This window comes from Dipodomys merriami, unplaced genomic scaffold (genome assembly GCF_024711535.1).
Source record: "Dipodomys merriami isolate MVZ:Mamm:240054 unplaced genomic scaffold, mDipMer1.0.p SCAF_11, whole genome shotgun sequence".
NCBI lineage: Eukaryota > Metazoa > Chordata > Mammalia > Rodentia > Heteromyidae > Dipodomys > Dipodomys merriami.
Window position 1 is genome coordinate 4,466,969 of NW_027202382.1, and position 25,942 is coordinate 4,492,910.

The 25,942-nt window shown below is 35.8% G+C and overlaps 1 protein-coding gene across 1 annotated transcript in view; it reads left to right on the forward strand.

Annotated features, from left to right (window-relative positions):
• Positions 1-25,942, forward strand: part of Focad (focadhesin) — a 279,696-nt gene that overhangs the window by 115,119 nt on the left and 138,635 nt on the right. Inside the window, exons 12-15 of the mRNA XM_070007985.1 lie at positions 17,054-17,158; positions 17,546-17,647; positions 18,168-18,298; positions 20,599-20,725. Of these exons, the coding sequence (XP_069864086.1) occupies positions 17,054-17,158; positions 17,546-17,647; positions 18,168-18,298; positions 20,599-20,725 (465 nt within the window). The remainder of the gene's footprint in view (positions 1-17,053; positions 17,159-17,545; positions 17,648-18,167; positions 18,299-20,598; positions 20,726-25,942) is intronic.

The window sequence follows — 25,942 nt, forward strand, 5'->3', positions numbered from 1 at the left end:
CTTTTCTATATGAACTTTATTGTTGCTTTCTGGATCTTCTGCTATTTGAATAGATTCTGAAGCACTTATCTTGTCTCTTATTTGCTTCTCTCAAGCCATTTCCTTCACATTTGGGCATGCTTTCCTTGACTTTTATCTTTCAGTTTTGATGTACCATTTTGTCTTCACAGCATCCTTTGTCCAGATGTTTGGATCTGAAGTGCCCCTGTAGGACTGTGTTGCCAACCTTTGGAACTATTGAGAAGTTTTGGAGAGAAATTGGGTCATTTTTTTGGGGGGGGGGTGCCTATCTTTGAAGGAATAGTGGGTACCTAGGTCCTTCATCTCTCAGTCTTGGCTTTTTGGTTTCCATGGGTAAATAAGCCTCCTGTATATGCTCCCACAATGCTGCCTCCAGCTCAAACTGACAATAGCACATGGAGACGATCGATTGAAACCTCTAAATCAGTGGGCCAACATTTTCTTGATATAAACTGATTATCTCAGGTATTTTATAATAGCAGAGACTGACTAACTTATGTATTTTACTTCACTCATTGTTTTTTTACTCATTGAGTAAAATAAAAAATTATATCCTTTGTATGTAGCTCTTGAATCGGAGTGGATCTTCTTCTCTTTGAGGGAATTGTTAGGATTATTTTTCTCTGGTAGTTAATCAGTTCTAACAATTTCTGTTGATTAACCTACCAGCACCCCCATTGGTTTTTCACTGTCTGCTTCTAATAATGGATTTTGGCATCCTCTTACTAAGATTTGTTTCACCTCTCTAGTCTGATGATTTTCCTTGAGGCAGAACATTATACAAGATAAGAGCTTACTAAATCTATTTCCTGGCATTTCCCAGTGTACTGTACTATCTATTTCAAGCAATAAATTCAGTCTTCATTGTCATTACTGCTTAAGAAATTTAGATCAATCCCTTTTTCAATTCTGTTTTTTTTTTTAATGTTATTTTATTCTGTGATTAATCTTGGTTAAAACAATATTTGGATCAGGTCATTTGTTTACCATTTTTCGTGTAGTGCCTATTTAATGGCTAATTTTTCTATTTGATAATAAGTTACAACCTTCTTTAATCCATCTGTACGATATGTATATCATTTATTTAAATTTCAAAATTTTGTCATTGTAGAAGAAAACTTTGGAGTCTTATTTTCTATTCAGCTAACTTGTGTTGACTATTCTTACTTCTCTCTAATGTAGGGTAGAGTGACATTACATTTACAGTTGACAGCTACTTATATTTTCATACCTTAGTACATCTTACTCTGATGTAAAATATTATTACCAGTGACAAACATTGTAGTAGAAATTGTGCCTGAGAGAACAAATGCATACATTATGTATTACTTTTTTTTTATTGTGAAAATAACGTACAGAGGGGTTACAATTACATGGGCAAGGTCATGAGTACATTTCTATCAAGCATTGTTGCCTTCTCCTTTGTTTCCCCTTACCATCCCTTCCTATCCCTCCCCCGCCCCCTGCAGCGCCACAGTTGTAAAGTTCATTTTTCGACATCACATCTTGTACATCTCATTGTTGCAATGGGTCCACCTTCCCCTCCACAAATTATACCAACATCAAATACAGTGAAAACAGGAGTTATACTGTCGGAGAGGGACATACAATTACCTTATAAATATGGTAGAAAAAATAGCAAGAAAGAAAAAACATTTGAGTCCTTATCTTGGGGTTCATTTCGCCTAACATCAACCTATCTGACCATTTCTGCTTGTCTCAGACGTATACTAGTTATTGCAAATAAGGGAAACCATGGGACCTATGTTTCTTTGGGCCTGGCTTACTTCATTTAATATAATTTTTTCCAAGTCTTCCCATTTCCTAACAATTGGGGCAATGTCATTCTTTCTGGTGGAGGCATAGAATTCCATTGTGTATATATACCACATTTTCTTGATCTATTCATCTACTGAGGGGCATCTGGGTTGGTTCCATATCTTAGCTATGGTAAATAATGCTGCAATAAACATAGTTGTGCTGGTAGCTTTAGTATGGTCTTGTTTGTGATCATTCGGGTAAATGCCCCAAAGTGGGATTGCTGGGTCATAGGGGAGCTCTATGTGGAGTCTTTTGAGGAACCTCCATACTACTTTCCAAAGTGGTTGAACAAGTTTACACTCCCACCAACAACGCAGTAGGGTTCCCTTCTGTCCACATCTCCTCCAGCATCTGTTGTTATTAGAGTTCTTGATTATAGCCATTCTAACTGGGGTGGGGTGGTATCTCAATGTTATTTTGATTTGTATTTCTTTTATGGCTAGGGAAGTTGAACATTTCTTCATGTGTCTATTGGCCATCCTTCTTTCCTCTTCAGAGAAGTTTCTCTTTAAGTCTTTATATCCCACTTATTTATTGGGCAGTTGTTTCTTTGAGGATTTGTTGTTGGGGGATTTAATTTTTTGAGTTCCAGGTATATTTTGGATATGAGACCCTTATCCGTTATATGGCTAGTGAAGATCTTCTCCCAAATCCGTGGCTTTTTATTGATCTTGCTAGCTATGTCCTTTGCCATGCAGAAGCTCTGTAATTTCATGCAATCCCATTTGTCCAACTTTTCTTTGATTTGTTGTGTTTCTGGGTCTCTATTAAGAAAATTTCGACCTGTGCCAAGGAGACCTAGGGTTTCACCTATTCTTTCCTGTAATGTTTTCAGAGTATCTGTTTTGACTCCAAGGTCTTTGATACATTTGGAGTTGATTCTGGTGCAGGGTAATATATAAGGATCATTATGCATTACTTATAGGACATTGGCTTTTAGCTTTTGAGCTACCACACAGATTTGTAAAGATTCAGAATTCACACAGGAGAATATAAAAAGTACTTTTTCCACTGGGTCCTGGTGGTTCATGCCTGTAATTCTAGCTATTCAGAGTCTGAAACCAGATGGAGCAGTAAAGTCTGTGAGACTCTTATCTCCAGTTAACCACCCAGAAGTAAAAATGGAGCTGTGGCTGAAGTGGTAGCAAAAAAAGCTCAGGAAGATCACCCAGACACTGTTTAAGCTCCAGGACCAACACAAAGAAACCAAAAGCAACAATCACCAAGAAAAAAATTTAATTCCATCAGGAACTCAGTCATTATAGTTACAATTTATAGCAAGTTGTCAAAATTAACACTTGCTGGAATTAATGTTGATTATATTCTTTTTTCTTCACTGGTGGTTACATTTTTATAGTGTAACCAACCATTACTTTGTAATTTAAGTTTTCTTAAATCATATTCTAAATAATAGGTTGTTTGTGAGAGATAATGAAGTTGCTAATGAAACACAACCTGGAAACTAAGTTTAGTCAGGGAAGGATGGCCTCAAACTCAAGAAAAATTGCTCAAGTTATATGATTCTTTATATTTTTATAGTCTGCAACAATTCATCTCTTTTTTCATATTTGGAACTGTTGTATTTTTATATACCAAGAAACTTTTATATGTTGAAAACCAATTTGGCTTTGTATTTTTCTGTTACTAGGAATTGAATTCAGGGTTTCATGTTTACTTGGCTTGCTTGTTTAACTGGCACTTAAATCACCTGGCTTCTTGCTAGTTATTTTGGAGTCTTTCAGACTTTCAGTGTAGACTGACTTTTAACCTTGATCCTCCCGATTTCAGCTTCCTAAATAGCTGGGATTATAAGTGTGAACCACTGAAAGCTGACCATCCATTTTTTAAATATCCTAGTAATCTTTATCTGACAGATAAAAATTTCTGATTCTAAATTAATTTGATGAGAATACTATCTCTAAGTACTTTTCCTTGCAAATGGTAGGCTTTTAATCTTTATTTTTTATTTTGTATTGTGAAAATACCATACAGAGGGGTAACAATTACATGGTCATTAATCTTTGTTTATTGAGAAAATGATTACAAAATTATTATAAGATTCATTTTACTAATTGAGCAAATAGGGGAATCAGTATTTTCAGTATGTGAGGTATTAAACAGACAAAAGTAAAAAAAAAGTCATCCCTACCTTTGGTATTGCTAAATGGCAAGTACATGGCTTTTGGAATTAGATTGACTTGATCCAATCTTGGCTATTTTATGAAAGCTTCAGTTTCATCATTTGAAACATGGTAATAACCACTGTCTATCAAATCCATACTGAATTTGATGATAAGTGTTAATTAAATAAATGCTAGCTGTTGTTACTGGAAGAACCACTACAGATCAGATGCTTCAGCTGGATTAGAATAAGGCCAGAATTATTGATCATCATTATAAAGACGATTGCTCAGTAGGGACCTTGGTTCATCTAGATACATTTCTTTCCTATACTTTACATGACTCTCAAAGGTAAACTACATGACTTTATTTAATTACAATGTTGTGATGTAAATATAATTTGAATCTCAGGGAAATAAAATTATACCATGTTTACCTTTCTTTTGATGTTGCTGACTGTAGATTCCTTGTAAGTGGTAGAAATAATTAGCTTTTCAGCACCTGTAAATGGACTACTTCCCAATAAATCACTTAAATAATGAATTGATGCCATGAGTGTCAAGTAATCGAAGAAGATGGAATTAACTAATGTTCAGTGGCTTAATTGAACGTCAGGTGTGTTTTTTCATAGAATGATTTTATTTTTTTAAAGACAGTCTTGTTATGTTGCCTACGTTTGTCTCGAACTCCTGGACACAAATAATCCTCCTATTTCGGCCTCCTGAGTAGCTGGGATTATAGGCATTATCATCATACGTGTCTTTAAATAATAATTTTTAAAAATTACCTTTCAGTATTAAAACTATTAGGGAATGTATTTATGCTTCTGTCTGTACATACTGTTCTTTTCTTTTCTTTTCTTTTTTAAGTGAGTGTGATCCTAAGGTTTAGACCACAGAGCCTTACATACCCTGTGACCTTTTGGGTTAGCATTCTCAAGATTGGTCTCAAAACTTGCAGTCCTCTTCTATATTCATGTTTTGTCTTTTAATTTTTAGCTTTTTACATACTGTAATTTTGGCCTTCTTTTATTTTTTTGTTTTTTTCAGGGGTTGAGATTTAATAAAATTAATTATTTTTACTGCTTCATCGAAGACATTCTCAGATGAAATTGACTTTTGACTTTTTTTTTTTTTTTACTGCAGGCATAAGGGACATGGTGGCTAATCATTGGGTCTGGTTTGGCCTTCCTTCATATATACATATATATATCAAAATTATATATATATAAAATATATATAATATATATAATTTTTTTTTGTCTGGTCATGGGGCCTGAACTCTGGGCCTGGGCGTTGTCCCTCAGCTCTTCAGTTCAAGGCTAGTGCCACAGCACCACTTCTGGCTTTTTTCTTTTTGCTTATGTGGTGCTGAGGAATCGAACCCAGGGCCTCATGCATGCAAGGCAAGCGCTCTACCACTGAGCCATCTTCCCAGCCGCTTCTTTTATATATTGAGACAAACATATACATTGACTTTAGATCCATTATTCACAGGACAGTCTTAGGCAAAGATGGATCAACATTTGTTGAATCTAGGAATATGAGTAGATAAGCTTAGGTCTTGTTTCATAAAACATGAGTCTGAAAAGTTAAATAAAAAACCAGATATAGCTTTGGACTTTTGCCTCATTGGATGGTTATTTCCTGATTTCTTATAATTTATTAATAGATAAAACAGCTTATGATTTGCATTAAAGAATTATCTGAAAGATTATACTTATTTTCTATAGCCTCATTAACTATTGCCAATTTGCATGTTTTTTTTAGAATCCAGAGTTAAATTTTTATATTCTTTTTTTTATGTGTTGGAAAGTCAACAGATACTGATTTGTGTCTTTTTGCTTTTTTTTTCTTTCCTTTATATCTTATAATGGGAGGAGACTTTCATAGTAGCTCCTTATTCTTGAAATTGATAGCCTAGAGTCCTAGTTTCTTGTTACTCTGCCAATATAGGATGGAGAAGTGAACTGAGACATGGACTAGTATTCTCCTTTTACCACCAATAAACTTTGTCATCCTTCTGAGCCTCAGCCTTAACATATGTAGAATGAAGTTCTTAAACTGATTGAACTTGACAAAATCTCTTCTGACTCTTAAAAAATCAATCCCATAATTCTTTTCTTTATCTTGGTGGCACATAACAATAAATCTACCTATTTACTAATAAATTTCTACATGAATATAATTACAAAGTAGGTATTTAGAACATGTCCAATTAGAATAACTGAAACTTTATACCCAAAGATCTTATCAATTTTCCCTCCTCTACCAATTAACAGCTACCATTTCTACTTTCTTACTCTGTTTGATTACTTTAGATACTTTATTTAAGGGAATCACAAAATATTGCATTTAGTGAAGTGTTCTTAGGCTTCATCTAAGTCATAGCATCATTTAGATGATAGGCTTTCATTCTTTTTGAAGGATGAATAGCATAGACCCCATTATGTTTATCCTTTCATTGATGGATGTTTAGGTTGGTTCTGTATCTGGACTGTTGCGAATAGTGCTATAATGAACATAGGCATGGGAATACCTTCTGGAGATGCCTATTTCAATTCTTTTGAATAAGTAGCCACAAGTGGAATTCGTAGATTATATGGAAGCCTTATTTTTAATTTTTAAAAGGTTTCCTTTTTCATAGGGGCCATCTATTTTATATCCTCACCAACCCTGTTCAGTGGTACCAATTTTAACCACACTCTCATCAACATTTCTCCTTCTCTGTCTCCCTCTGTTTCCTCTTGCTCTTCTCTTCTGCCCTTATCTTTCTTTTATAGTGGCCATTTTACCATAGGGGAGGTAATATATCATTATGGTTTTGATTTTTATTTTTCTAATAATGATATTTAACATTTTTTTCTTGTATTTACAATTTGTATACCTTTGGAGAAATGTCTATTCAAGTTCTCTTCTTTCTTTCTCTTTCTTTTCTTCTTACTCTTCTTTCTTTCCTCCCTTCCTCCTCCTCCTTCCTCTTCTCTTTCTTTCTTTCTTTCTTTCTTTCTTTCTTTCTTTCTTTCTTTCTTTCTTTCTTTCTTTCTCTTCCTTCCTTCTTCCTCTTCTTTCTTTCTTTCTTTCTTTCTTTCTTTCTTTCTTTCTTTCTTTCTTTCTTTCTTTCTTTCTTTCTTTCTCTCTTTACTCTTTTTCTTTCCTTCCTTTCCTTCCTTTCCTTCCTTCCTTCCTTCCTTCCTACCTTCTTTCCTTCATTACTTCCTTCCTTCCTTCCTCCCTCCCTCCCTCCCTCCCTCCCTTTCTCCCCTCTTTCTTTCTTTCTTTCCTTCTTCCTCTTCTTTCTTTCTTTCTTTCTTTCTTTCTTTCTTTCTTTCTTTCTTTCTTTCTTTCTTTCTCTTTCCTTCTTCCTCTTCTTTCTTTCTTTCTTTCTTTCTTTCTTTCTTTCTTTCTTTCTTTCTTTCTTTCTTTCTTTCTTTCTTCTCTCTCTTTCTTTCTTTCTCTTTCTCTCTCTTTCCTCCTTCCTCCTTCCCTTTCTTTCTTTCTTTCTTGCTTTCTTTCTTTCTTTCTTGCTTGCTTGCTTGCTTTCTCTCTGTCCTTCCCTCCCCCTCCCTCTTCTTTCTTTTTCTTTCTTTCTTTCTTTCTTGCTTGCTTGCTTGCTTGCTTGCTTGCTTTCTCTCTTTCCTCTTTTTCTTTCCTTCCTGCCTTCCTTCCTTCCTGCCTTCCTTCCTTCCTTCCTTCCTTCCTTCCTTCCTTCCTTCCTTCCTCCCTCCCTCCCTCCCTCCCTCCCTCCCTCCCTCCCTCCCTCCTTTCAGTTATTCTAATTGGACATGTTGTAACTACCTACTTTGTAATTATATTCATGTAGAAATTTATTGGTAAATAAATTCTTTCTTTCCTTCCTTCCTTCCTTCCTTCCTTCCTTCCTTCCTTCCTTCCTTCCTTCCTTCCTTCTTTCTCTTTCCTCTTTTTCTTTCCTCCCTCCTCCTTCCTTTACTTCCTTCCTTCCTGCCTTCTTTCCTTCCTTCCTTCATTCCTTCCTTCTTTCCTTCTTCCTTCTTCCTTCCTTCCTTCCTTCCTTCCTTCCTTTCTTCCTTCCTTCCTTCCTCCCTCCCTCCCTCCTTCCCTCCCTTCCTCCCCTCTTTCTTTCTTTCTTTCTTTCTTTCTCTTTCTTTCTTTCTTTTTTTCTTTTCTCTCTCTCCCTCCCTCTTTTCTTTCTTTCTTTCTTTCTTTCTTTCTTTCTTTCTTTCTTTCTTTCTTTCTTTCTTTCTTTCTTTCTTTTTCTCTCTCTCTCTCTTTCCTTCTTTCCTTTCTTTCTTTCTTTCTTTCTTTCTTTCTTTCTTTCTTTCTTTCTTTCTTTCTTTCTTTCTGTCTTTCTGTCTTTCTGTCTTTCTGTCTTTCTGTCTTTCTTTCTTTCTTTCTTTCTTTCTTTCTTTCTTTCTTTCTTTCTTTCTTTCTTTCTTTCTTTCTTTCTTTCTTTCTTTCTTTCTGTCTTTCTGTCTTTCTGTCTTTCTTTCCTCCTCCTTTTTCTCCTTCTCCTCCTCCTCCTTCTCTTCCTCCCTCTCCCTCTCCCTCTCCTCCTCCTCCTCCTCCTTCTCCTTCTCCCCCCTCCCCCTTCTCCCCCCTCCTCCCCCCCTTTCTTCTTCATGGGGCTTGAGCTGGGCCTGGGCGCTGTCCCTAAGCTCCTCTGCTCAAGGCTAGCACTCTACTACTTCTGCTCCTCAGATCTCAGCCTCCTGAGTGACTAGGATTACAGGCATAAGCCACAGGCACCTGGCCTCTGCTTCTTTTAAAACTGAGTTATTGTTATTTTGTGGAGTTGTAGGGGTTCCTTATATATTTGGGGAATTACCAGATATTTGGCAAATATTTTCTCTCATTCTGTAGTTTATCTTTTTACAGTGTTTGTTTTGCTCCTGCTGAGGAGCTTGTAAGTGCTATAATTTACTTTATGTTTGTTTTATTGTCTGTGCTTATGGTGGCCATATCCAAGAAACCATTACTAAGACCACTGTTAGGAAGCCTTTTACCCATGCTTTCTTCTAGGAGTTTTGTGGCTTTAGGTCTATTTTTAAATATTTTGAATTTTTAAAAAATAATTTTAGATAGGGTTGAGCTTTATTCTTTTGCATGATAGTATCCAGTTTTACTAACCCTGTTTGTTGTAGAAACTACTATCTTTCTTCATTGTATATAGTCTTGGTACCCATGTCTAGGATCATTTTATCTTAGGTACAAGAGGGTTTTTTGGGGTTGTTTTTGTTTGTTTTTTTTTTGTAGTCAAACTAAAAGTTTGTCAATTTTATTGATCTTTTTAAAGAATAACACTTAGCTTCCTTACTTTTGCTGATGTTTTGTTTTTCCCCTACTTCTTAAGGGGTGAAGATTTTTTTCTTCTTTTTGAGATGTGTGTGTGTGTGTGTGTGTGTGTGTTTGGGGGGTGTGGGGGAAGGATAGGGTCTCACTATATAGCTAAGACTGGGTTTGAACTAATCTTCCTGCTCTGGGGATTTTAAAGTGCACACACTTTATAAAAGATCTCACCTGTTTTGGTGAGATATTTACTGACATAAATCTCCCTTCATTATGTAACTTTTGAAATATTGTGTTTTCATTTGTCTCAAGATTTGTTTTATTTTTCTACTCGTGGGCTTGAACTCAGGGCCTGGGTGATGTCCCTGAGCTTTTTTTTTTTTTAAGTCAGAGCTTGCTCTCTAGCACTTTGAGCCATAGCACCACTTCTGGTTTTCAAGTGGTTAATTGGAGATGATTCTCACAGACTTTCCTGCACAGGCTGGCTTCAAACTGTAACCCTCAGATCTCAGCCTCCTGAGTAGCTAAGATTATAGGCATGAGCCACCAGCGCCTGGCTCTCAAGATATTTTTGATATCCCCTTTTGATTTCTTCTTTGACCTTAGGATCAATAATGTCATCTATTTCCATTCATTTGTGAAATTTTCTTTTTATTTACTGATTTCAGTTTCCATTTTATTATGCTTGTAAAGGATATTTGGTTTCCAGTCTCTTAGATTTATTAAAATTTACTTTGTGACTTAATATGTGATATATCCTGGAGAATGTCTATGTGTGAGGGGAACATGTATTCTGCTGCTTTTGGTTAGAATGTTATGCATACAGTTATTGTGACAATTAGGTTTGTGTTATTTAAGTCATCTATTTCTTTGTTGATCTTCTTTTTTGGATATTCTCGACAGTGTTAGATTTCAAAAGTTTAATATCAGAATCTTCTATTATTATGTTGTTGTTTCCCTTTTATAACTATTGTGTTGTTGGCAGTGTTTTCATTATATGTTTGGTACTCTGATGTTTGGTGCATACATATTTATAATATTTATAATTGTGTTATCTTCTTTAATGTCACTCTTCATCCCTGAAAATGTTTTGACTTAATGTCTATTATAGATTGAATATCCTTTAACTTTCAGTCTATTTATAACCTTCAATATATAATGAATCCTTTGTAGACAGTATACATTTAGATTTTTTTTTTTTTTTTTTTTTTGGGTCCGGTCGTGGGGCCTGAACTCTGGGCCTGGGCGCTGTCCCTCAGCTCTTCAGCTCAAGGCTAGCACTCTACCACTTGAACCACAGTGCCACTTCCAGCTTTTTTCTTTTTGCTTATGTGGAATTGAACCCAGGGCCTCATGCATGCAAGGCAAGCACTTTATCACTGAGCCCCCTTCTCAGCCCCATTTAAATATTATTTTATTCATTGAATCACTTTGTTTTTTAGTTGGGAGCTTTAATCCATGTACATTTAGAGAAATTAGTGTCTGAAAGGACTTCAAATTGCCTTTTTGTTTATTGCTCTTTCTCTGGTAGATATTTATTTCTCTTTTATTGTTGTCTTCTTTTATGTTCCATTATTTGTGTTTATGCCTAAATTCCTTGTGTTTTCTTTTGTGTATATTTTATCATTATTTTTCTTATGGTTGTCATGATACTTAACACAAAACATTATAGGTATAATGATATTGAAATTGACAACTTTTATACATTAACATCAATCACTCTTTTCTTTCTCCCTTTATATTATTGTCACAAATGACAGTTTTTTATGTACATCCATTTGTATATTTTTAAAGTTACAATTATTTATACTTCTGTTTTCTAACTTGTGCATTAGAATTGAATGACATGTCATTCAATTCATATTACAGTGTTATAGGATTTTGTATTTATCTATTAATTATTTTCCCGTGCTTCTGTGGTGCTGTCCAGTGTTCTTATTTTTCAACTGGTAGGATTCCTTTTATCATTGTTTGTAAGACAGGTCTAATAGTGATGAATTTCCATCAGCTTTTATTTTTAGGGAATCATTTTATTTCTCCTTAATTTTTGAAGAACAGTTTTACCAGATCTGTTTTTCTTGATTTGTAGTTATTTTTTCATTGACACTTGTATTTATTTTTTTTAATTGAGAAGGTGATGAGCTGGGGAGTTACAGTTACATAAGTAAGGCAATGAGTACATTTGTTTTTAATCTTTGTTACCCCTTTTATCGCCCACTTACCCCTCTCTGTCCCCCCTCAAGTTGTAATGCTCATATCCAACATAGTGTCAAGTGAATATCAATGTTGTTGTGGTTCATTCTTACTTCTACTGTTTCTGTGATTCCCGTTTCCTTCCACATATTGCATTGTCTATTATGCAAAACATGAGGAACAAAAACCTAAAAGAAATGGAGAAAGGAATAAAACAACAATAGAGAAAAAAGAACGAACTATATACAGGGTTAATGAGAACCTCTTTGTTTCTATAATTTAGAGTTCATGTTAATATGCTTCATTATATATAATCCTTTGCACTAAGCACTTGGGTTTTTAAGATTGCCTGTTAAGAATATCATATTCATGTTCTAGTTCTTACAAATAAGGGAAATCATATGACCTGCTTTTCTTTAGGTCTGGCTTACTTCATTTAATATAATTTTTCCAAGTCTTTTTATTTCTTTATGAATGGAACAATTTATCTTTCTGATGGAAGCATAGAATTCCATTGTGTATATGTACCACATTTTCTTTTTTTTTTAATTTAATTTAATTTTATTTGTGAACATACTGTACAGAGGGGTTACAATTACATGGGCAGGATAATGCATACATTTCTTACCAAGCATTGCAGCCTCCTCCTTTGGTTTACCCTTCACATCCCTTCCCAGCCTCCCCCCTCCCCCCCAATCCCAATCCTTCTCCTTCCCCCCCTTCTCCCCCCCCCCCCCCCGCACCGACGTTGTAAAGCTTGTTTTGGACATGACAACTTGTACTTCTCATTGTTGCAACAGGTCCACCTGTATCCTTAAACAACTGGTTTTTCCCCATCTCCTCCACAAGTTATACTGACATCAAATATAGTGAAAGCAGGGGTTATACTGTGGGGGAGGGACATACAAAGCAACAAAGAGATAATCTTATAAATGCGTTAGAAACACATGCATGAAAGAAAAAAACATTAAAATACATATCTAAGGGTTCATTTTCCTGACATCACATTATCTGACCTTTCCCGCTTGACTCATACATATACTAGATATTACAAATAAGGGAAACCATGGGACCTATGTTTCTTTGGGCCTGGCTTACTTCACTTCATATAATTTTTTCCAAGTTTTTCCATTTCCTAACAAATAGGGCAATGTCATTCTTTCTGATGGAGGCATAGAATTCCATTGTGTATATATACCACATTTTCTTGATCCATTCATCTACTGAGGGACATCTGGGTTGGTTCCATATCTTAGCTATGGTAAATAATGCTGCAATAAACATTGTTGTGCTGGTAGCTTTAGTGTGGTCTTGTTTGTAAACATTTGGGTAAATTCCCAAAAATGGGATTGCTGGGTCATAGGGGAGTTCTATGTGAAGTCTTTTGAGGAACCTCCATACTACTTTCCAAAGTGGTTGAACAAGTTTACATTCCCACCAACAATGAAGTAAGGTTCCTTTCTGTCCACATCCCCTCCAGCATCTGTTGTTGTTAGAGTTCTTGATTTTTGCCGTTCTAACTGGGGTGAGGTGATATCTCAATGTTGTTTTGATTTGCATTTCTTTTATGGCTAGGGAAGTTGAACATTTCTTCATGTGTCTATTGGCCATCCTTCTTTCTTCTTCAGAGAAGTTTCTCTTTAAGTCTTTCGCCCACTTATTTATTGGGCAGTTGTTTCTTTGAGGATTTGTTGTTGGGGGCTTTAATTTTTTGAGTTCCAAGTATATTTTAGATATGAGACCCTTGTCCGTTGTATGGCTAGTAAAGATCTTCTCCCAATCCGTGGGCTTTCTATTGATCTTGCTAGCTATGTCATTTGCCCTGCAGAAGCTCTGCAACTTTATGTAATCCCATTTGTCCAACCTTTCTTTGATTTGTTGTGTTTCCGGGTCTCTATTCAAAAAATTTTGGCCTGAGCCAAGGAGACCTAGGGTTTCTCCTATTCCATCCTGTAATGTTTTCAGAGTGTGTGCTTTGACTTCAAGGTCTTTGATCCATTTGGAGTTGATTCTGGTGCAGGGTGATATATAAGGATCTAGCTTTAGTTTTCTACATGTAGTTAACCAATTTTGCCAGCACCATTTACTGAAGAGGCTGTACCACATTTTCTTGATCCATTCATGTACTGAGGGGCTTTTGGGTTGGTTCCATATCTAGGCTATGGTAAATAATGCTGCAATGAACATTGTCATACTGGTGGCTTTAGTGTGGCCTGTTTGTGGTCATTTGGGTAAATTCCCAGAAGAGGGATTGCAGTGTCATAGGGGAGCTCTATGTGTAGTCTTTTAAGGAACCTCCACACTGCTTTCCAGAGCAGTTGTCTTATTCCCTTCTAATTTACAAAATTTTTGCTGAGAAATCTGCTGAGAGTTTTATGGGATCTCCTGTAACAATGTCATGATTCTAAATGAATTCATTTATCAAGGCTTGAACTCTGAATGTGAAGAGAAAGCACTGAATTTTATGAATCTTAGGACAGTCAGTTGTCAGTACTTAGCAACTTATTTTCAATTAACACTTCAGTGTTCTTTTTTTCTGTTTGTTTTGTTTTCTGTTTGGAGAGTAGAATGTTTAAGGTCAGGAGACTCAAAAGCTGATAATAACATTTCAAGTAAATATATACGCATATATGTTATCTCATTAGGAAGATATTTAACTTTATGTAAAAATATTTCAAAAGAGGTAAATTGATATCAGTGTTTTCTTAGTGGTATATTCTTTTTTATTTTCATTAAACAAGGCTTAATTTGAACTGTTCTTTCTCAAGGAAATCTCACATTTTTTACTATGATTTCCTACAGTGTTTCTTTATTTCCTAACTGGCCAAAGAAAGAAACCCATACTTCTTTAGAGCCAAGACTCTGAAAGCAACTGTACTCTTAGACATAAATATAGTACTTTATTTCTCTCTTGACAGTATAATTAAAACATTTGTTTAAAAGCCACACGACTAAATACACTGTTTTATAAAATGCCACTAAATATAGTGATAGCCTTCTGAGAACTAACAATATGCCAGAGTGTCTTTGTAGAAATCTCACAGGGGATAATTCATTGAGACCAGTGCAGGCTATCTAAGATAACCTTTTGTTTTTAATTAAAATGAGAAACAAGAAGCCAACTCAAAAATTTGTTCTTTTCATTTCTCCAAGGTGAATGTGATAGAAATTCTGTTCCAATGAAGTGCTGGTACTCATTGACAAGACAACATAAATTCTGGGTATCTGTTGTCAGGCATTGAGCATTCTGTGCATGGTTCCACATGACACTTTGATATATTGTGCTTAGAATCATTAATGAATTAATTTTTTCAGTGTAATTGTCTTGGTGCTAGAATTAAGGGCCTATTTTTCCTTCTTGAAATTGAAGTAAAGTCAGTGTTTTCTTAGCTTAAAAGGAGCAGACCTTCTAAGATTAGAACAGATAGAGGACTTAAAATATTAGACAACCAACTTTGTTGTACAACATATGGAAGATAATATCTTTAGCACTTTATTTTCACCTATTGAGTGTTCTACTTGTAGTAGATTAAGTAAAGAATTTTGAATTGAAGTTTTAAAAGTAGTCTTATTGCCTGGAGCAATTACGGGCTCTTGCCTTTAATCCTTACTACTCAGGAGGCTGAGATCTGAGGATCATGGCTTGAAGCCAGCCTGGGCAGTACAGTCTGTAAGACACTTATCTCCAATTAAACACACACACACACACACACACACACACACACACACACACACACACACACACACAGAAGTGGAGCTGTGGCAGTACAGTCTGTAAGACACTTATCTCCAATTAAACACACACACACACACACACACACACACACACACACACGTAGAAGTGGAGCTGTGGCTTAAATAATAGAGCACTAGCTTTGAGAGAAAAAAAAAAGCTCAGGGATAGTGGCTAAGCCCTGAGTTCAAGTGAGCCTGGCCACCATTCTTGAGCTCGCCCTCTTTAAGTAAGTTTGGATGTGCATTCTGGCTTTTCTTCTTTCTCCAGTGTGTGCGTGCATGCATGCATGCGTGCGTGCGTGCATGCTCTCTATCTCTGTCTCTCTCTGTCTCTCTCTCTCTCTCTCTCACACACATACAAAACACAAAGGAAGTCTTAATTAAGGTTTGAAGTTACCTATTCAAAGTGTATAACTGAATGACTTTTAGTATATTTAGAGATGCACACATCTCACTACAACAATTAAAAAAAATCAAAACACCATATTTATTAGCAATAGCTGTCAGCCTTTTTCTTCTTCACCTATGTCCTTTTTTCCCACAAAGTCATAGGAACTACTTAGTCCATATACTTTCGGGATAGATTTTCCTATTCTGGATATTTCATGTATATACAACATGTATTCTTCTGTGATTGAATCCTAAGAAGAGGACCATCTGTTCTAGAGTTCTCAGTAGTGGGCTGTGTTGGAGTTGGTCCTATGCCAGAACCATTGACTTTTGTGGCTTTGTGGTAATTTAGATTTGAGAAATTTGAGTCTATTAACTTTGTTTTGCCAATTTGAGATTGTTCTGGTTCTTCAGTGTTTTGTTTTTAATGTATAAATTTTGGAATCTATAGGTAAAAATTGAGAGACTTCTTTCAGTTTTACCAAAGAAGACAGGTGGGATTTTGATTGACAATATTAAATCTTGTTATCTATGCATAAATTTTTCTCATTTTATTATGCTATACTTAAAGCTTTAAATGAGAACTCTGGACCTGGAAAATTTTTACCCACTAACCCTATTTGTGGTACACTGACTTTCATTACTTTATATTGGAGTACCTTAATTGAATATTTCACTATTTGTAGTTATTCTATTATATATTTATAGCTTAAGTGCTGACTATTTGTTAGATGTGGCATTATAAAATTCCATTAATAACAAATAGTCAACTGACATTTTTATGTATATGTGGGAGGGAGGGGTATATATTTTTTTTTAGTATGGGGATTTGAACTCACAGCTTTACATTTGCTAGGTAGGACCTCTAGAACTTGTGCCACACTGTATCCCTTTTTGCTTTAGTTATTTTAAAGATGGTCTTATGTTTATGCATGGTCCAGCCTAGATTTCAGTCCTCCTGTTTACATTTTCTACCTAGCTGAGATGACAGGCATGATTTATCCTATTCAGCTGTTTTTGGAAATGGGGGAGTATCTCAGAAACTTTTTTTCCTGGACTGGCTTTGAACCTCCATCATCCATATCCTCACCTCTCAAGTAGTTTAGGTTTCACATGTGTCTCACTGTGGTGACACTGCTAAGTCTTCTAATTTACCCAGTCATATTCCTTTGAAGAAAAAAGGGGTAAATAGACATTGTCATATTTTGTTATTTCCAGATTGCCCCATTGTAACAATGAAATGTACAAGACACTATGCTGAAAATGAACTTTACAACTTTGAGGGGGGGAGGAGGAGTTGGAGAGGCAGGGAGGGTAGAGAAGGTAGGGGAAAAACTAAAGAGGAGGTAACAATGCTCAATAGGAAATATACTCATTACCTTACTCATGTAACTGTAACCCCTATGTACAGTATCTTTACAATAAAAGAAATAGAAAAACACTGTCATATAGATTCTTTCTTTTTTGAATAAAGACTAATAAAATACTCTTTAAATTCATCTTAGGTACCAAATCTGATTCCAGTTTTAATGTTCAAATTAGGAAGACCTTTGGAACCTGTGCTATACAATGATATATTGTATACATTACCTACACTTGGTGTTCATAAGGTTAGTGTATTAACCCATTTACTTAGGAAAGAAAAAAGAAAATTAAACCTAAGTAGTACATTGAAATTCTATTTGGTATTATGAAGTTTACATGCCTAAATTTTTCCATGAGGGAAATTTAACTAAAGATGAAATTATTATAATATTTAAGAATGCTTTTAAATCACTTAATAGTCATGTTTTTATATTCATTGTTCTCTGAAACTGGCTCATCTCTTTCCCAAATTGCCTGCTAGCTCACTCGAAAGCTATCTCCCATCTTCTGAGAAGATTAATAATATTCCAGCAACTTTCCATTATTTTTAAATGAGGGGTTTAAAATGCTTCTAGAAACTTTGAATTGGTCTTCATTTGCATGTATGAAACAAAAATGTAATGTTTTTCTAGGTATGCACAGGACAGATTTTACGAGTAATCCAGTTGCTTGGAACTACCCCACAACTGAGAGCTGTCACTTTGCGCCTGCTGACATCTTTGTGGGAAAAGCAGGTAAGCTCACAGACAAGTGTTTATATGAGTATTAAACATATTCCTTTTACTGAAGAAAAATAATTGCATAATTATATGTGACAGCACTTTGATTTAGAATTATTAGTGAGTAGCATCAATGATTGCATTGAGATTTTGATTTATTTTGATGTATTTGATCTATAATACAGTTATTTGTGATTGACTCTCAGAAATAGAGAATCTGAAATAATCTTATTTCTTTATTTCTGTAATTTATCTCTCCATTTATGTGAGCAAGTAATAGAAATATGGTTGTGATTAGAGCCTTTGTAGTTAGGATGAGATTTAGCCACTTTCTTCTTTTATGAGGTGAATAGTATATGCATTTGTAACAAGATCCTCAGTAATCATAACAGTATTCTTCTCTGCTGATTAGCAGAAATACATTGTAATTTCCAATGCAAATGGAGATTTGGAAGTGAAAATGTTGCATTTAAAGGGACAGGGATTTTTCAACTAATTTGGGAAGTCACCTTTTCTTGTGGAATTGTGTTATTAGGATCGTGTATATCCTGAACTGCAGCGTTTTATGGCTATGTCTGACATGCCTTCCCTCTCTGTGAGCAAGGAGCTCCAGTGGGAGAAACTGATTGCCAAAGCAGCATCCATCAGAGATATATGCAAGCAAAGGTAAGGTGGTTATTTCCTCAGGATGTACAGTGTGATATATTTTTTCTCACCTAATCTTTTATCATATGGAAGTATAAATTACTTTCAATTCATGTTTGCTGACTAAAGTTGTTAGACATTAACTTTGAGAAGGAAGTATATTGTTCCCTTTGCAATCTAGTTTTATATTTCAGTTTATAAGATGTTTATATGCTTTCTATGGGTAGTAATTTAATATTACAGTAAAATATAGGATGTTGTGTTTTCTATTTTTCTGTATTCAGCTTTCAGATTACTGAAAACTAAACATTACACTTCTAAACTGTCTTATTTCCCACCTACCTTTGAGTTTTAAGAGTTCTTGCTATATGGCTAAGGCTGGCTTTGAGGTCTCAATTTCCTTAGCCTCCCAAGTATTGAGACTATAGACATGTACCACTATGCTTCGTTTGTACCTGATTTCTTTTCTTTTTGTCTTGTTCATTTATTTGCCTGATTTTTTTAATGCCTTATTTGTGACTCATTGGGTGGAATTACTAGGAATATAACAAGGAAGGAAAAGATGTTGAATTTCCTAATGTATTCAAAGATTTTAGGGACACATGAAAGTAGGAAGCAGACTCTGCTGCTCTAAATTATGGATTAATTGATAGGCCAGAGGTGATAAGACTGAAGTAACAACAGTAAAGCTCTACTTTACCAGGATTATTTTCCTTGCTTGGGTGAAGTAAAAATATATACAGAGGAAATAGATTTGATGCATCTGAAGTCATTTGTAATCCTGCAGTTTCCCATGCTGATTAGGCTGCTGAGCTATAAAATTCCTAGGAGCATATCTCATGTCTGTCACTGACTATAGGGTGAATGATGCTTTCTGAAGCTGCTCATTGGGTCAGCCTGGATGCTGACATATCCTTAATTCCTGTTTCAAGTCAAATATTGGGTCAGATGTATAGGAATTTAATCCTACTGGTCTGTTTCATTTCTAAGCTTCTGTCTCTCTGCATGACAAAAATAATTTCAGTGTAAGTTACAAAAAAGTTATACATATATAACCCAAGATCTAGGAGTTTGAATTTTATTACTGTATTAGTAGAGAAAAAAATTCAGAGGTAGAAGTAGTTAGCTGACATTTATTATTATTGTTGTTGTTGTTGTTGTTATTGCTATTATTATATTTTGTTTGTTGGTCATGGGGCTTAAACTCAGGGCCTGGGCTCTGTTCCTGAGCTCTTTTGCTCAAGGCTAGTGCTCTACCACTTTGAGCCACAGCTCCACTTCTGGTATTTGAGGGGTTAATTAGATATAAGAGACTCATGGACTTTCCTGCCCAGGCTGTCTTCAAACTGCAATCCTCAGATCTCAGTCTCCTGAGTAGTAAGGATTACAGGTATGAGCCACCAACACCTGACATTTTATTATTGAAGAAAAGTATGATATAATTGGGGTAACAAGGATTCAGAGATGGACCTATGTTGCTATTTAGTGAAAGGTACGCTGGGAAGTTGCATTAATGAATGTAACATGGTGCCTAGTATGAGGTAGGTGCTCAGTTAGTTATAATTTCTATTAATATTATTTTTTATCACTGTTATTGTGGTAATCACTTAGTATCACTTCTACTGTAAGTCATCTTCTGATCTCAGATCTTTGCTTTCAGTCAGTGTCTTATACCAGAGCAATCACCAGGAAAAAATAGCTTTCTATACTGATAATTTCAGTAGGATGTCGATCCTATTTTTTTTAAGCCACTATTATGCATTTGATTGTTCTCAACTCAGACAATACAGTTTGTGATTTAAGAGGAATAACATTTGTTAAAAGCTGTTTTCCTTCTTTGGACAATAATTCTATATAAAAATGATCATTAAGGTATAGCAGAAATGATCATAATGCATTTTTTAAAAGAAAAACATATTGTTATAGTATTTGAACGTTGATATTTAGTAGTATAAGGGTAAAGAAAAGCACCAATAGCTGGGCACTGGAGGCTCATGCCTGTAATCCTAGCTACTTAGGAGGCAGAGATCTAAGGATCATAGTCTGAAGCCAGCCTATGCAGAAAAGTCCCCAAGAGACTCTTATCTCAAATTAACCACTCAAAACCCAGAAGTGGTACTATATCTCAAAGTGGTAGAGCACTAGCCTTGAGTACAAAGAGGCTCAAGGGACAGTACCCAGGCCCTGAGTTCAAGCCCCACAACTGGAAAAAAGAAAAAAAAGCACTTTTGTTTCAGGCAATATCTTTTGTTCAGTTAAAGATCTGGGAATGATAGTATCTGTTTGGATCTAATTTTGATTTAAGCTGTCATTTCATGTAGGCCTTATCAGCATGGTGCAGACATGTTGGCTGCTATTTCTCAGGTGCTCAATGAATGTACCAAGCCTGACCAAGCTACTCCAGCAGCCTTGGTGTTGCAAGGTCTTCATGCACTCTGCCAAGCAGAGGTAAGTATATTTGAATTGTTTTGGAAAACTCTGAAGAAAATATTTTACAAGGCACAATGTCTCCAATGATGTAAGATCAGATTCAGGTAACTAAAAGTCTAAATATCAAATCTCAAGAGTTTTGTTTAGAAGAGGAGAACTGCTTTACAAATTTATTCTAGATGGGAGTCTTAAACCATCTGTTCATGTAGAAATTCTTTTCCAGACTAAAGAAAACCAAACTTTTATATCTCCTTGTTCTTATTTATTTTTATTAAGATAAAAGGGAAATCATATTTATAGAACTTGAGCATAATAACTTCCTAATTTTGTGAATAAAGAGCCTTAAGAATCAGGTGAGATGAGGAAATTGGCTTGGGCCTTGGTACATTGATAGTCAGCAAAAGTTATTGGCTTAAATATTAAGCCTGTAGCTGGGTGCTGGTGGTTCATGCCTGTAATCCTAGCTACTGAGGAGGCTGAGATCTGAGGATCATGATTTGAAGCCAGCTTTGGGCAGGAAAGTTCACCAGACTCCTATCTCTAGTGAACTACTCAGAAAGGGCTTGAGTGATGCTGTGGCTCAAGTGGTAGAGGACTAGCCTTGAGCAAAAGAAGCTCAAAGACAGCACCCATACCCTGAGTTCAAGCCCCAAACCTGGCAAAAAAAAAAAAAAAAAGAAGAAGAAGAAGAAAAAAGATTAAGCCTGTAATAATGATGATCATTTATTAGGATTCTATCCTAATGATTACATTTGGTAGAATAAATTTTAAAATTTGTTTGAAATATTTTGAACTTAGGTTATTCCCAGATTTATAGTATAGCAGAAAGAATCTTTATGTTTTGAAGTATGATTATCACATCAAAGTTCATTCATTGACTTAACCACAGTTTTTGACATGGTGAACATAGATACTATAGTTTTTTTTTTTTTGTCCTGGGGCTTGAACTCTGGGCCTGGGCGCTGACCTTGAGCTCTTCAGCTCAAGGTGTGCACTCTACTGAGCACTCTACCACTTGAGCCACAGTGCCACTTCTGGTTTTGTAGTGGTTTATTGGAGATCAGAGTCTCATGGACTTTCCTGACCAGGCTGGTTTTGAACTGTGATCCTCAGATCTCAGCCTCCGAGTAGCTAGGATTAGAGATGAGAGCCACCGGCCCCTGGCAGATACTAGTTTCTTTCTTTTTTTGGGGGGGTGCGGGGCGGGGGGTCCAGTCGTGGGCCTGAACTCTGCACCTGGGAGCTGTCCCTCAACTCTTCAGCTCAAAGCTAGCTCTCTACCACTTGAGCCACAGCGCTACTTCTGGCTTTTTTTTTTTTTTTTTTTTTTTGCTTATGTGGTGCCGAGGAATCGAACCCAGGGCCTCAAGCATGCAAGGCAAGCGCTCTAACACTGAGCCACCTTCCCAGCCCAGATACTATAGTTTCTAAGTAAATGAGAGTAGGTGGAATTCTTTGAATTTGTTATCTTTAGTAGTTGTATAAAGTAGGTGCCATGTAACAAAGCAATTTATGAATCCAGTTTATATTGATCTGTCTCATCCCTTCATCATTTTCACCCTTTCCTTAGTTTGTGAATACTCTATATCTTAATCAATCTCACCCTTTTCAGCATTCTCACCCATCCCCCTATCTCCCTCTCCTCTCACTCTTCTTAATTTTGTACAATATAACTAGCACCAATCAAGAGCAGGTAGAATTCTTTTACCTTAAAGTTATGACTAAGTATGATTGATAATGATGATAATTAAAGAACGACCAGTAATACAAGTTGTATATATATGCTCAGTTTCCTGTGCTAAATGCTTCTGTGTGTCCCTCTATAACTGTGGAATATATATTTAACAATTGAAGATAATAGACAAGTTAGATACTCAGAAACTTGACAAGAGAAGAAAGTCATGTTCTTTTGATGTTCAGAGCTGGTAATGGCATTGCTGTTCAGAAATTGAGTACTGGTAGTTGGACAAGTTGCTCCAAGTTCACAGTACAAGACAATTTGAGCAGGGGAACTCTGTTCCTAGCCAAGGACATGTTTCTTATTGCTTCAATTGGTAAGTGTTATTCTAACAATTATACTACCTTCCTAAAAAAGAATTCTGAGACTTATTTTGCAACAAGCTTCTAATACTTCTGTCTTCTAGAAATTGAGGCTTCATGTCTATATCTCATGAAGCTTACCTCTTGTTTGGTGCCTCAATACTACTTCTTTGCTTGGATAAATGCAAATCTCTTCCCCTTGAGTCTTCCCCCGTCCCCCCACTAACATTATGAAATCCAAATTCATATTATATTTCCATTAAAACATCCTTTTAACAAAAGTCAAGTGATACATTGTGTATGAAATATGACTTATCTACCTAGCAATAGCCGTTAGCTCTCTTACAAATCCTCTTTATAACAAGATGGCCAATAATAAATAATAGAGCAATACCACTAGTCAGGGAACTTTATTTGGAAGAATATTTTCTTATCCTTACTATTTTTGTTGTTGTTGTTGCTTATGGGGCTTAAACTCTGGGCCTGGGCACTGTCCCTCAGTTCTTCAGCTCAAGGCAAGCACTCTACCGCTTGAGTCATAGCTCCACTTCCAGCTTCCTGGTAGTTAGTTGGAGATAAGAGTCACATGGACTTTCCTGTCTGGGCTGGCTTTGAACCACAATCCTCAGATCTCAGCCTCCTCAGTAGCTAGGATTATAGGCGTTTGCCACCGGGGTGGCTCAATGTCTTTTTTTATATAATGCATACAAAGAATCCCTATCAAACTCACCCTTTTATCTCCTTCATCCATTCTCCTACTTCCTGAAACAGTTTCAGCAGTTTTCATTGTTCTAAATTATATTCATATATGTAAAATGCTTCCACCATATTCTCCCTCTTCACCTTCTCTGTTGGACCTCTCCTCTGTTTAAGTTTCCTCCCCTCCCCACTTACCTCTCCTGCAGTTTGAAGTTTCCTGAAGTTTCAAGGCCTCATACTGATGGCAAGGATCTTTTCTTCTGGAGCCATAATCCTGTTACTTCTTTTGCTTTAGTTATTTTTTAGGTAAGGTCTTGTGTCCTCTTTCCTTTCTTCATTTAGAACATAATTATGTTACTCATGCTTCTTTTGTAGCTCATGTGATGTGTACATAGATACCATCATGCCTGGCTTGCTTGTTAAAATGGAGATTTCACAAACCTTTTATGCCCAGGGGAGCCTTAAACCACAGTCTTTCTGACTTTTGCCTCCAGAGTAGCTATGATTGCCAGGGTGTACCACCACACCTAGCTGTACCATATTATTTAAAAACTAGATACTACACATGTCCTGAATTGTGATATGTATTGAATCTGCTTTGCTATTTGTTTGGCAACAAGAATGATCTCTTCTAATTTTTGTTGGTGGATAGCTTTAAGTTCATCTACCTAAGTAGAAATAGCACATTTCTTTTTGATGAAAATTTTGATACTTTGTATCTCTGTTTTATTTAAGGCTTTCCAAGTTGTATATGCATGTGCCTGCACACACACACACACACACACACACACACACACACGTTTGTTTTCATTATTTGTGACATTGCTGCTGTCATATCCTGTGACATGTGTTATAGTTGTAAAATTCATTCAAGTTAGCAGCTCTTGCCAGGCACATCCAGTAGTCTGGGATTAATCTTTTGGTTTTGGGGCCTGAATGCTGTCCTCAGGAGTCATTACGTGTTCTGTGAGGCCATGTCTTGTGTCTTCTAATTGATAGCATGTGTTAAGCATTGATATGGCTGCCAGATTAACCAAAAAGTATTCAGTGTAGTCATAAACCCATTTTCTAGCATCATGTAGAGATTTTTCTATTACTTTTCAGACCCTTGACTATCAAATATAATTAGGAATACAGAAAATAGCCTAAAACAATGACATCAATCAATAAGGATAAAAGAATAAAACTGAATTAACTCAGCTTTTAGAGAATACATCAGTTAGAAAATCATTCGCAATTGAATTTGCATGACTTTCCCAAACTTGCCTTTGTATAGAAGATAGTGCTTTTTTCCCCCTTAAAGTTGATAATTAACTCTTAGCTTTGAAAGTCATAATCCTGACTTAGTTATCTTTAATGAAGGCAGATTAAGTTTATAGTTACTGCTTACTCATTAACATGATCATCAATAAGAATCATTTAAAAAGTTCTCTTCTACCTAATGCCTAGGCATGTCACAATACAGATTTTTTTCTAATATAAATGCTTTTGGTGCTTCTTTGCTCAAAAATCACAGAAGTATCTAGATATCCTGATTGACCATGAAGATGAGAATGTAGTTTAGAAGTTTGGAAGTAGAAGACAGAAATTTATTCTTTCTTTAATGTTATTGCCATGTTGTTTTAGACTTCATCAGTTTCTTTTAAGGCTAAATGACTTTCTTAAAAAAAAAAACAAACTAGTGTTTCAAGGGTATTTGGCACAAATTTTGCCATTCACTGATACAGGGATGGCAAGATTTTGTTTCCTAGTGAAGAAACAGAGGCTCTGGCATTCAGTAAGTTTCCTGAAGTCATATGACTCACAAAATGATCCAAGACTCTTGAGTCTCCTGATTTTTTGTTTCTCCCAGGCTTCCTTCCTTTGAAAAATGTGGGCATTGAAAGAAAGTAATTTCATTTGTCTTTAAGCCAAGGGGTTGTCATTTTCAAAGGAAAGTAATAAATACACTGTATTCTGTGTTCCTTATCTTTTCCATCCAGCATTCTCTTCACTTTTTGTCCCACCCTACCCCATTTGCCTACTTTTCTTAGGTCTCTCTGACTTAATACAGAGTAATGGCTTTGAGAAGCAACATTTTCTCTGTAAAATAGCAGCTACACTGAGTCAGAATTCACATTTATACAAGCCTTCCTTTTAATGCTCACAGTTGCATGTTTTACAGCCTATTCACATCATCATGCAGCCACCACTACATAGAGATGTTCTCTTTCAAAAACATGGGTTCTGGAAACTTCATGTAAACCAATACATGAAAAACATGGGTTAGCATTTCTTGTGACTAACTTCTTTAACTTGACAATTTTATGGCCCATCCCAGGCATGTTATAACATATGTCAATTTCTTTCACAGTTGAATAGTATCTAATCATTTATCAATTGATGGCCATTTGGAGTGCTTCTGTTTTTGCCATTTTGAACAACAATGTTATGAATATTTGTGTTCAGGTTTTGTGCAGATGCCCTTTTATTTTGAAGATATAGTCATAGAGCTAG